Source organism: Hyperolius riggenbachi, chromosome 2 (assembly GCF_040937935.1).
Source record: "Hyperolius riggenbachi isolate aHypRig1 chromosome 2, aHypRig1.pri, whole genome shotgun sequence".
NCBI classification, from domain to species: Eukaryota; Metazoa; Chordata; class Amphibia; order Anura; family Hyperoliidae; genus Hyperolius; species Hyperolius riggenbachi.
This window is the reverse complement of record NC_090647.1, coordinates 36824082-36836624: the sequence shown is the minus strand read 5'-3', so window position 1 is coordinate 36836624 and position 12543 is coordinate 36824082. Positions and strand designations below refer to the sequence as shown.

Sequence of the window (12543 nt, the reverse complement as noted above, 5' to 3'; positions counted from 1 at the left end):
ACCCCCATAGCCAATGTGGAGCCTCTATGGAGCCATGTTGGGAGCTGTAGTGCCTCAATGGCAGGCATGGTGGGTGCTATAGTGCCATGATACCTTTATGGGGGTATGCAGGGGGCTGTGGTTCATCTAAGGGGCATGCTGGGAGTTGTGGTGCCTTAATGGGAGGCTCATGGGAACATGGGATGGGGTTCACTAGAAGGTCAGGGAATGCTGGGGGGGGGGACTGCCAGACAACCTGGCAGCAGGCCAACCCACCCATCAGAAAGACCGCTGCTAAGTTTGTGTAAATTTGTCGGCAGCGGAGGGCCCGAATGGATGGGGGGAGTGAAGGACCAGAATGGATGGGGGGAGTGGAGGACCAGAATGAATGAGGGGAGTGGAGGACCAGAATGGATGGGGGGAGTGGAGGACCAGAATGGATGGCGGCAGTGGAGGACCAGAATGGATGGGGGGAGTGGAGGACCAGAATGGATGGGGGGAGTGGAGGACCAGAATGGATGGGGGAAGTGGAGGACCAGAATGGATGGGGGGAGTGGAGGACCAGAATGGATGGGGGGAGTGGAGGACTTAATGGATGGGGGGAGTGGAGGACCAGAATGGATGGGGGGAGTGGAGGACCAGAATGGATGGGGGGAGTGGAGGACCAGAATGGATGGGGGGAGTGGAAGACCAGAATGGATGGGGGGAGTGAAGGACGAGAATGGTCTCACAAGTTTGCCTCAGGCAACAAGAAGTCTAGAACCGGCCCTGCGACTACCTCCTGGAAAACCGAGGGCAGTCTGTCACTGTCATGCTGCCCAAATGCTTCACTTTCCACACCTGCAGAAAGGAGACGCATTTCAGTCAGGCATTTCAGACATCCATGGCTACAATTACTAGGTAATGCCCAATGATGTTGATCCAGGGATTTTATCTGATTTTATCTGACCTGGAGTCAGGAAGGAATATTTTCCCTTTTGGGGCTAATTGGACCATGTCTTGTAAGGGTTTTTCGCCTTCCTCTGGATCAACAGTAATATGTGAGGGAGCAGGCTGGTGTTGTACTTTGTTCTCTGGTTGAACTCTATGGACGTATGTCTTTTTTCAACCCAAATAATTATGTAACTATGTCAGAAGTGTAAGATGTGGGTGATGGAAGCACCTTTTCTTATCTTGAGAAGGACAGTGCTTAAATTGTCTTACTTGTAACCTTCTTGAGATGCCTTGATGGACTGTATGAGCTGCTGAACTTCATATTGCACAACGGCTTGCAGCTGCCCGTCACCCACACCGTCGCGATAAAGGATAATTCGACTGGGCAGAGAGTTATTGTTGTTCTTACTCCACGCAAGCAAAGCAGCTGCACAAAAGGGGGAAAAAAAAGTCACATTTCTGAGATTTTTCTGCAAGACTACTGAAAGGGAACCTGAGGTGAGAGGGCTATGGAGGCTGTCATATTTATTTCCTTGTAAACAATGTTGGTTGCCTGGGAGACCTGTTGATCTTCTGGCATAAATAATGTTTGAGTCAAAACCCTGAAACAAGCATATGGCTTATCCAGTAAAATCTGAGTCAGCTGAGTCAGAGTATCTGATCTGCTTCATGCTTGTTCAGGGCCTATGGCTAAAAGTATTAGAGGCACAAGATCAGGAGGACTGCCTAGCAACTGGTGTTGTAAAAGGAAATACATATGGCAGCCTTCATGTCCCTCTCACCTCGGGTTCCCTTGAAGTGCACTCTCCAAGCAAAATTAAATTAAAAACAAAAACACCCTCCAAAACAAGTAGTTCTTGATTAACTTAACCACATGCATTTTTTTCAAAGTTCAAGCAGTGAACACTGGGATTGGCTCACAGTGATCATGTGGTCAGGAGCTTATAAAATCAGCCCATGAACGAGATGGAGCTCTGCTGTCAGCCTGACAGTAGAGCGAGCAGGCTGCAGTCAGGGCTGGATTTACCATACGGCACTGTAGGAGCGTGCCTACAGGCGCCTGATGATGAAGAGGCAACTGGTTCCCTTCCCCTAGTGCCTCCCTCCCTCTTTTCCTATGCAGAGTCCTGATGAGAGTGTAAATGAGAGGTTAGTCACTCTGTTCTCTGCATTCCACTGATGAGATCCCCCTTTAGTCAGGGCCACCTCTAGCTGCTCTATGCTGAGGTTCCTCTAGCTACCTAATACTCGGAGGCACCTCTAGCTACTTAATATTAAGGATACTTCTGGCTACCTAATACTAAGGGGCACCTGTAGCTACCTACGACAGGCAAGGGAAGTAAGGGAGAAGCGACAGCTGGGGCAGCCAGCACACTTGCTGTGCGGTTCGAAGAAGGTTTGTAAGTTCATTGAGGGTGAAGAGGTGCCCGTCCCTAGTATAGCCAGGTATAGGTGGATATAGGTGCCCTCAGTATAGCCAGGTATAGGTGCCCTCAGTATAGCTAGATATAGGCGCCCTCAGTATAGCCAGGTATAGGTGCCCTCAGTATAGCTAGATATAGGCGCCCTCAGTATAGCCAGGTATAGGTGCCCTCAGTATAGCTAGATATAGGTGCCCTCAGTATAGCTAGGTATAGGTGCCCTCAGTATAGCTAGATATAGGTGCCCTCAGTATAGCCAGGTATAGGTGCCCTCAGTATAGCTAGGTATAGGTGCCCTCAGTATAGCTAGGTATAGGTGCCCACAGTATAGCCAGGTATAGATGCCCTCAGTATAGCCAGGTATAGGTGCCCTCAGTATAGCTAGATATAGGCGCCCTCAGTATAGCCAGGTATAGGTGCCCTCAGTATATCTAGATTTAGGTGCCCTCAGTATAGCCAGGTATAGGTGCCCTCAGTATAGCTAGATATAGGTGCCCTCAGTATAGCCAGGTATAGGTGCCCTCAGTATAGCTAGATATAGGTGCCCTCAGTATAGCCAGGTATAGGTGCCCTCAGTATAGCTAGATATAGGTGCCCTCAGTATAGGTGCCCTCAGTATAGCCAGGTATAGGTGCCCTCAGTATAGCTAGATATAGGTGCCCTCAGTATAGCCAGGTATAGGTGCCCTCAGTATAGCTAGATATAGGTGCCCTCAGTATAGCCAGGTATAGGTGCCCTCAGTATAGCTAGATATAGGTGCCCTCAGTATAGCTAGATATAGGTGCCCTCAGTATAGCCAGGTATAGGTGCCCTCAGTATAGCCAGATATAGGTGTCCTCAGTATAGCTAGATATAGGTGCCCTCAGTATAGCCAGTTATAGGTGCCCTCAGTATAGCTAGCTATAGGTGCCCTCAGTATAGCCAGGTATAGGTGCCCTCAGTATAGCTAGATATAGGTGCCCTCAGTATAGACAGGTATAGGTGCCCTCAGTATAGCTAGATATAGGTGCCCTCAGTATAGCCAGGTATAGGTGCCCTCAGTATAGCTAGATATAGGTGCCCTCAGTATAGCCAGGTATAGGTGCCCTCAGTATAGCTAGATATAGGTGCCCTCAGTATAGCCAGGTATAGGTGCCCTCAGTATAGCTAGATATAGGTGCCCTCAGTATAGCCAGGTATAGGTGCCCTCAGTATAGCTAGATATAGGTGCCCTCAGTATAGCTAGATATAGGTGCCCTCAGTATAGCCAGGTATAGGTGCCCTCAGTATAGCCAGGTATAGGTGCCCTCAGTATAGCCAGGTATATGTGCCCTCAGTATAGCCAGGCATGGGTGCCCTCAGTATAGCTAGATATAGGTGCCCTCAGTATAGCCAGGCATGGGTGCCCTCAGTATAGCCAGGCATGGGTGCCCTCAGTATAGCCAGGCATAGGTGCCCCCAGCTAGGCATGGGTGCCCTCAGAGTAGCTAGGCATGGGTGCCCTCAGTGTAGCCAGGCATGGGTGCCCTCAGTATAGCCAGGCATGGGTGCCTTCAGTATAGCCAGGCATGGGTGCCCTCAGTGTAGCCAGGCATGGGTGCCCTCAGTATAGCCAGGCATGGATGCCCTCAGTGCAGCCAGGCATGGGTGTCCACAGTATAGCCAGGAGGGGACGCAGCGCATGAGGAGGGAGCGATGCCCACACACAGCGGCAGGGAGGGGGCCACTCCCCCCCTCCCTCAACTCCCCGCCTGCATCCCTTCCCTCTCTGCTGATTGGAGGGAAGGGACGGGGGCAGGGACCGGAGCTATGCAGGAGGCGGGGGAGCAGCTGAGACTGACACTACAGATGTAAACACAGCCTCACAGCACGGCTGTGATTTATGAGGGATTGCAGAGTGCAGGGGAACCTTAGTGGGGTTTGGGATAGCAACAGAGGCTGGGCTGTATAGGCAGATCCAACCTCTGTATGCAGATAACATTCTTTAAACACACCTCGGGTTCTCTTTAAGGCTGGTGGAGGAAGCGCTGATGGGGGAGCCCAAATTGAGGGAGGGGAGAGTGGCCCCCTCCCTGCCACTGTGTGTGGGCATCGCTCCTCCCTCATGCGCTGTGTCCCCTCCTGGCTCCTGCCCCCCAAAACGGCCTTGGACAGCCGCAGCTGCATCCCCTATTGTTACCCCCTCCCCCGTTGAAGTCTAGGGTGCCGGGAAATCTGCGCCTGTAGGTTCCTGTGAGGTAAATTTGGGCCTGGCTGCAGTAATAACAGGGCAGCAAGAAAGATGGGTCAGCGCGGTTTGTGATTGAAATCTACACCCTTGCAGGAACAACAGGCAACGGACAGGGTGTAGATTTCAATCACTGCCTGAAGTGATACGATAAGATAAACATGGATACATGTAACATACATACAGAGGAGGAATGTCACCAGTGAGGGATCGCTGCTCGATGCCTCGGGCGACAATGCGGGGTTAACACTATACAGACACCTCACACATTTGGCATTGTACTCACACGCTTTTAAACGATTACACAAAGGACTTCTAATGTTTTTTGGCAGTAGAAAAAAAAGTAGTAAGTAAAGAGTAAGAGTTTTAAAAAAAAATAAACGAAATGCTTTCTCAACTGGCTTTCTGAACCGGCATTAAGTTTGCAAGGACAGAGTCCTCCCTCTAGTGTTTCCTGTTTCTGCTGTACTCAAATGAAGATGTCCTATTATTGGTAATATCTGAAACTATACACAACTGTCTGTATAATTTGCACTTTTGGTGCTAGATGTCCTGATATATTGTTGCAGCTCCACCTGCTGGTGAAAGTGACACTGACACATACCAATACATAGTGAAACAATGTAGTACGATGGACGGCTAGATTTATTTACTAAAGGCTGAGAGCCATGCAGAATATCAGCGAGGCAGGGTGTTCTTACACTTGTCTTTTATTAGGTGGGTTATACCCAGGGCAGTTTCTAGATTAAATTGCACCCAGGGCGAGGGTGTAAAAATCACGCCCTTCCCCCTCTCCCCCACCCCTTGGAGTCAGGTATAGGTGCCCGCAGCATAGGTTAGCCAGGTCTAGTTCCTCCCAGTATAGTTAGCCAGCTATAGGTTCCCCCAGTATAGGTAGCCAGGAATAGTTGCCCCCGGTATAGGTTAGATAAGTAGGTGCCTCCAGTATAGAGTAGCCTGTATAGTTGCCACCAGTATAGGTTAGATAGGTAGGAGACCACAGTATAGGTTAGATAGGTAGGTGCCCCTAGTATAGGATACATAGGTAGGTGCCCCCAGTATAGGTTAGATAGGTAGGTGCTCCGAGTATAGGTTAGATAGGTAGGTGCCCTGAGTATAGGTTAGATAGGTAGGTGCCCCCAGTAAAGGTTAGGTAGGTAGGTGCTTAAGTTACAGTGTGGGCAGCAGGCAGATACATACCTTCCGTGCGTTCCACCGCATACTCTTCGTTCTAGCGGCTGACGTCACTTCCGTAAGTGACAACAGACGCTAGAGCGAGGAGTATGCGGTGGAACACACGGAAGGTATGTATCTGCCCGCCGCTGCCGACACTGTAACTTAAGCTGGAGTGGAGAGCCCCGAGGTGAGGGGGGGAACTTCCCCTCTCCCCGCCGACTGTGGCCAAGGCTTTCCCCTCATGCTGGGGTGGGGGGCGCCGTGAGGTGAGCTGGAGGGGTAGCAGCAAGGAAGGGGGGCAGCGCGGGGGGGGGGTTGGACCTCCCTCCCTCACCTGGGTGCCCCCTGTCCGCGCTGCCCCTCCAGTTATTAGCGCTGTGTACATCATGTGTCAGGCAGTGGGTGGGAAAGCAATGGCTCACCTCCTTCCTCCTTCAGTTTTTAAACTTGCATTAATATTGTTTAATGCACTAAAAGAAGGCTCATAACTGCGCATTGCCACTGCAGGTAATTACAAAGCCTTTTTTTTGCGTTGCAGTGCGATGCGACCATCTGATCACACCGCAATCATGACGCTGGTGACTGATGTGAAACCAGCCTTAGTAAACCAGCCCCTGTGTTGTAGTTCCCCCGAAGCGCTCACACTGCATGCAGAGCTTCAGACTGTCCACAATCTCCTGCTTTTCATCCTGGATGAGGCCCCGGGAGAACCAGCTGCAATAAAAGGAAGACAAGTACGGTTATTTCTAAACGGTCACATGGCTGGAAGTAAAACCAAGGTGTACGTAATGCCTATACAGACTCACACTGACATTGAGAGTTAGACCCTTTAGACCCTATCCTGCTTACTGTATGCTGCTGGACTCAGGGGGGCACAGCTAATCGGAGAGGGGGGGGGGGGGGGTGTAGCACTCCCCATGGACAGGAGTGCTTGAAAGAGCAACTGTAAGGAGATTTATTTATTTACAAAACAAAGGAAAATAAGAGTGTGTTATGAGGAAAAGAAGAAGAGAGGTAGAAAAATCCTCTTACCCTGCCATTGTGGTCTAGAAAATGTGCTTCACACAGCATGGGAGAAATCATGTATACTACTGGTGCGCAGTGCTAGAGGTTTTTTTTTTTTATTCCCTTAGTTGAAGACACACCCCTTTTTTCCTTATATAGACACCAAAGTTTTCAGTATGGAACAGACCGCTTTTCACACTGTGGTGGAGGCTGTAGTTTGGCACGTGTGTGTGTGTGTGTATGGGGGTAGACATTTAATATAGTCCTGTGGTTCTAATACGTTAAAATTCTAGAAGTGTTCAAGAGGGTCCTGGCGAGGACAACGCAGGAAGCCTTTATTCGGATGATATGTTCTGGGGGTCTGGCGTCCCCCCTGCTCGCCTGGGCGGAACCATGAACAGCCAATCAGATTTCACCCATTCATGTCAATGGGAAAAAATGTAAGTGTGTGTAGTGTGTGTGTGTGTGTGTGTGTGTGTGTGTGTGTGTGTGTGTGTGTGTGTGTGTGTGTGTGTGTGTGTGCGTGCGTGTGCGTGTGTGCGTGTGTGTGTGTAGTGTGTGTGTGCGTGTGCGTGTGTGTGCAGTGTGTGTGTGTGCAGTGTGTGTGTGTGTGTGTAGTGTGTGTGTGTGTGTAGTGTGTGTGTGTGTGTGTGTGTGTGTGTGTGTGTGTGTGCGCGTGCGTGTGTGCGTGCACATTTTATGAGTGCTGAGATATCCATTCTTCAATACCATCATATGCAAATCAGGAATGAGCTGCATGTGATGTCATTACCCAAAAGGCTGTGAATAGGCCGACTTTTAATTAGGCCTACACCTACAGAGTGGGAGAGGTTTCCCCTTTTCAGCTGCTTTTTTCACCACCAATTAGGCTTTGTTTGGGTGGTATGTTTTGCTAAGAATTATTTTATGCTAAATGCATTTTAACGGGAATAAAAAAGGAAAAAAAAAACATTATTTCTCAGTTTTTGGCCATTATAGTTTTAAAATAATACATTCTACTGTAATTAAAACCCACCTATTGTATTTGCCCATTTGTCCCGGTTATTACAACGTTTCAAATATTTCCCCACTACAATGTATGGCGAAAAAATTTTTATTTTGAAATAAAGGTGCATTTTTTTTTTCAGTTTTGCATCCATCACTAATTACAAGCCCATATTTTCAAAAATAATAGTAATATACCCTCGACATACATATTAAAAAAGTTCAGTCCCTAATGTAACTATTTATGTATTTTTTTAAAAAAAATTTAATGCAAAAGATTTGGGAGAGTGTGGGAGGTAAGGGGTTAATTTTAATAGTATATGTGAGTCTTTTTATTAAAAAAAAAAAAAGTATGTAGGTGTAATATTACTATTTGGCCACAAATTGTCCCCACACATAATCTGCTGTTAGTACGATAACAGGAAGTAATGTATGGCTGTGTGACATTCGATATTACAATGACCGCAGGCTAAACATTGATCAAAGTGCCGGTATCAGTTTTTGCCGGCATCAATGAGATATTGATGCCGGCGAAAACTGATACCGGCACTTTAATCAATGTTTAGCGTGTGCCGCCCATTCAAACAAGAAGCTGAATATCTATGCCCATGGGCTGAAGGGTTCACTTTAGCGACATAGTTGCCCTATTTGCACTAAAGGCACACAAACAGGTTTATAAACGTTTAGGCATCTTTTCCATGAACTGTTGAACTGTGTGCTCAGCAAGCAATTACCAGGCAGTAGTGAGTAGTTACTAGGCATCAGTGAGCAGTTACCAGACAGCAGTGAGCAGTTACCAGGCAGCTGTGAGCAGTTGTGAGAGCTTGAAAGGCATTTCACTGCTAATAAACTGTCCGTGGAAAAGAGGCCTTAGTTTGCATGAGGTGGTTATCTGATGCCACTTTTTCCTTCTCTCCTCTGAGAACCCCATACGATCTGATGGCTGCTGCTCAATTCCTGGTCATTTGTAGTTTTAAAGTGGACCTGAACTCAGAACTCCTCTCTGCTGTAAAAGATACACAACAGCAGGGATCAGCAGGGATTGACGCGCTAAGAGGCAGAGCTACAGCCCTAAGCTCTGCCTCAAGCAGGAAGCCCTCCCCGGACACAGGAGAGGGGATTTGGGGGGTAAAAAACCCTTGTTTTGCTGCAGGATATTGGCGGTTTGGCAGGGCTTAGGCTGCTTCAAATGAATACAAGTTAATAAAGAGAATTTAGACTCACTTCAGAGTCTCTTTAAACAAAAAACATGTATTTGTTACAGCTGATACAAATCCTAAAATAAATCTGCACTGTTTCTACTTCCTGATTCATGGAAGCAGACATATTGTTTACAGCCTGTGCTTTCAAATGGGCTTATCTGCCATCACTGCCGTGGCAGTCATGTGACTCAGGGGAGAGATCAAATTACAACTAGTGATTAGACACAAATGAGGGGGAATTAGACAGACTAAACTCTCTAAATATATACAGGGTGTGTTTCTGTTACGTTTTCCTTGTGTCCTGTGCAAGAGTTCAGGTCCACTTTAATATACACACAAAGCAATAATGACAACCTACCGAGTGCAGTGTCTGTTCACGCTGGCAATAAATCCGGCAACAGATTTTCCTCCTAATACAGTATCATGGTAGATATCAATCCCGACCAACATCATGCCGTCCAACTGCAAGAGAAACAACACAGACTTCAGCACTCCTAGTGGAGACAACAAAAGTCTCCCAAATTGTTACTGCCGAAATATATATAGCCTGTCTGCCTTTGGCTCAAAGTAATGTCCTTTGTGTAAAAAAATATAATACTTCACATTCATGTCTGTACTGCTTCATTTACTGAGTGTAATACACACAGGTACCAGATCCTGACTGATTCTCACTGGTGGGTAGGTGCAACACAGCCTAACACACACGCACGCACGCGCACACACACACACACACACACACACACACACCATTAGGGGGCAGATTAAGAGGACACAGACACACACATACACCAGCAGTAGCATCTAAACCACAGTATGTATATAATGCGTGCCACAGCGCTAGGTAATCCAACCAAAGCATGCAATAGATGTGTTCCACCTCCAGAGATCCCTCTTGACAGATTTCCAGACCTGTTTGGTGCAGACTCCATGCATAAAAAGATAAAGAGGGATGCTCTCAGTGGATTGTGAAAAAAGTTCCTTTCATTCAATGTAAAACATCAGTAAAAATATAGCAAGGTCCACTTACATCTATAGCAGGGGTAGGGAACCTATGGCTCGGAAGCCAGCTGTGGCTCTTCTGATGGCTACATCTGGCTCACAGTTAGGGGTTGATTCACTAAGCTACTGCTCAAGCAGCACAGCTTAGTGTGGAAGTGCAAGTAAAATGTTCAAGGTAGGCACACTACTGCTGTAGCATGCACTACTGACTTACTCACGTTTCCCCAAAACGAACAGCTGCTTCAACTGTCCCACTTTGGACCTTGTCAGGTCCAGTGACTTTATAGGACGACATCCCCGCACTTTGATTGGCCCAATAAGATGCCTGTCACTTGACAGGAGTCCTATTGGGCCAAAGTGCGGGAATCTCGTCCTACAAAGTGAATCAACCCCCAAGTCAGTTAGCTAATTGTACAAGCTGTTGGTCGGTATTTCTCCTGTCTGGCTCTCGGGGAAATTGCTGATGTTGCTGTAACCCAAGAGAAGCTGAAGACGTGTCTGATACTTCCGCTGCCTGGAGGATCAAGTGTATACACATCACCATGGCAACAGAGACGTGAGCCCTACTGTCCCACCTTGAAACATATTGTATGGTTCTCACTGAAATACATTTTAAAATATGTGACGTGTATGGCTCTCTCAGCCAAAAAGGTTCCTGACCGCTGATCTAGAGGGTCCTATGCTATTTAGGACCCTCTCCGGTAACAGCACTTCCCACCTCAGTGGTACTATTGGATACTTGCGCACAAGGCTTTGCCTGCTCTCGTCGAGAGCACATCTATTGCATGCTTTGGTTGGATTACCTAGCGCTGTGGCACGCATTATATATTGATTATCTGTGGAGTGAAAGGACATTCTTGGCACGGCAGCGGTGTTATCCATTGAATGTGTAAACTGTGCATACTGGGCGCCTCTACATCTACTACATTGTTGTAAACCACAGTATGTGCCGCACCTCATTCTGTCCTCAGCATTCTCTGCACAAGTTGTTTTGAATTCAAATGTACACTTTCCTAGTGTAAAACTGCATTTATTTATAAGTCGGATTATACTCCCAAAACGAACAAAACAACTACTATTAGTTACATAAAAGAGAGAGCAGTACAGGCTTGCTAATCTCTGGCTTATGAGCAGATGTAGTAATTGCCAGCAAGAATCTCTCTGCCTGTGTCTTCATTCTGCCTCCTACTTTTCTACTGAAGTGACTCAGCTGTTGCCAGGGCAATGTGTATGTTTAGCGGAGGGAGCAGGCATCAGAATCAAGACAAAGGCAGAGAGTGTCACCTGGCTGGAAATGTTTACAATTTGCCGATTAGACAGAGATAAGCAAAGTTTTTATACACAGGGAATGCTTTGGAAAACTTTTGAATGTTCTTTTATGCACTTATGGCTAGTTTCACACTGTGGTTTGGTGGTAGCAGTGCGGTGTGGCTTGATTAATTTGTATTGCAGTGGATTCACCTATACATGTGTCAGAGTGCTGTCACACTGGGAGAGCAGTCTAGGATTACTAAAGATAATGCACTACGATCTACTTTAAATCCCCTTTTATTGTGTTACGTATTGTATGAAAAGGTTATGCGTTGGATGCTGCAGAAGTTTAATGAATTTGGAACATTCCTAATACTGGAACTGTGGAGCAATGTAACCAACATTCAGATTTATTGCCGCATTTAAATTAAGTGAAACAAACACAGTCACATATCTGCTATTTAACCACTTAGCACCAGCCCATCGGCAGCGGAAAAGCAGCGGCGTGTGCATGAGCCTGCAGGTCATCATCTTTACTACTGGCAGATAAGGGGGAAAAAAAAAAAAAAGAGGACAGCACCAACTGCCATTATATATATATACATATATATATATATACATATATATATATATATATATACATACATATATATATATATATATATATATATATATATATATATATATATATATATACACAGTGGGGGATACTGCTTGCTTGGCAGTTGGAAGAAGCTGTTATTTTCCCCAATGCAACGAGGTTCACAGACAGGAAACTGTCAGAGCCATGGCTATTACTGTGTGCGAGGTTCTATGACCAAGGGTATATAATAGAGTGTAACATCTATTTGGCCTAGGGGTGGTTGGAAATGATTGCTGCCAACGCCGATTCCACGGATTTCCAGAGTCTTTTTTTTTGGGTCATTTTTTGCATTCTCTGATTTGACAAATACTTCAGACTCTGCATTCTCTGATTGGTCCAATGCTTCCGAGTTCTGTGACTGGGCTAAAATCAGTTGTGGTAATACATATTTGCTTGTAAATGCTGATTTCTGATCGGAAATGTAATTTCCAGGGAATCCGAATAAACACAGTCGTAGCTATGGGGGGGGACATATGTCCCTGGGCGCAGCACTGTGAGGGCGCTCAGCATGGCCGCTGCACTCCCACATGCATGAGAAGCAGCTTGCTGGCTGCACAAAGTGCTTCTGGTTCTCTCCCTCCCTCTGCAGGGGGGCACAGAAACGTTAGCAGCAGCAGAAAAAGCAGAGCACATCTGGCTATCTATAGGAGGGTACATCTGGAAATCTAAAGGGTGAGCACATTTGGCTATTTAAAGGGGGGCACATCTGGCTATCTGAACGGGGAAAGGGGCACATTTGGCTAA

General features: G+C 46.9%; 1 protein-coding gene across 9 annotated transcripts in view; it reads right to left on the bottom strand.

Moving 5' to 3' along the window:
- UVRAG (UV radiation resistance associated) overlaps positions 1-12543 on the bottom strand; it is a 300947-nt gene that overhangs the window by 162170 nt on the left and 126234 nt on the right. For all 9 annotated transcript variants that reach the window (XM_068266640.1, XM_068266642.1, XM_068266636.1 and 6 more), the window contains 3 exons: positions 9265-9368; positions 6359-6429; positions 1183-1339 (listed from right to left, as the gene is read on the bottom strand). In XM_068266640.1, the coding sequence (XP_068122741.1) occupies positions 1183-1339; positions 6359-6429; positions 9265-9368 (332 nt within the window). The remainder of the gene's footprint in view (positions 1-1182; positions 1340-6358; positions 6430-9264; positions 9369-12543) is intronic.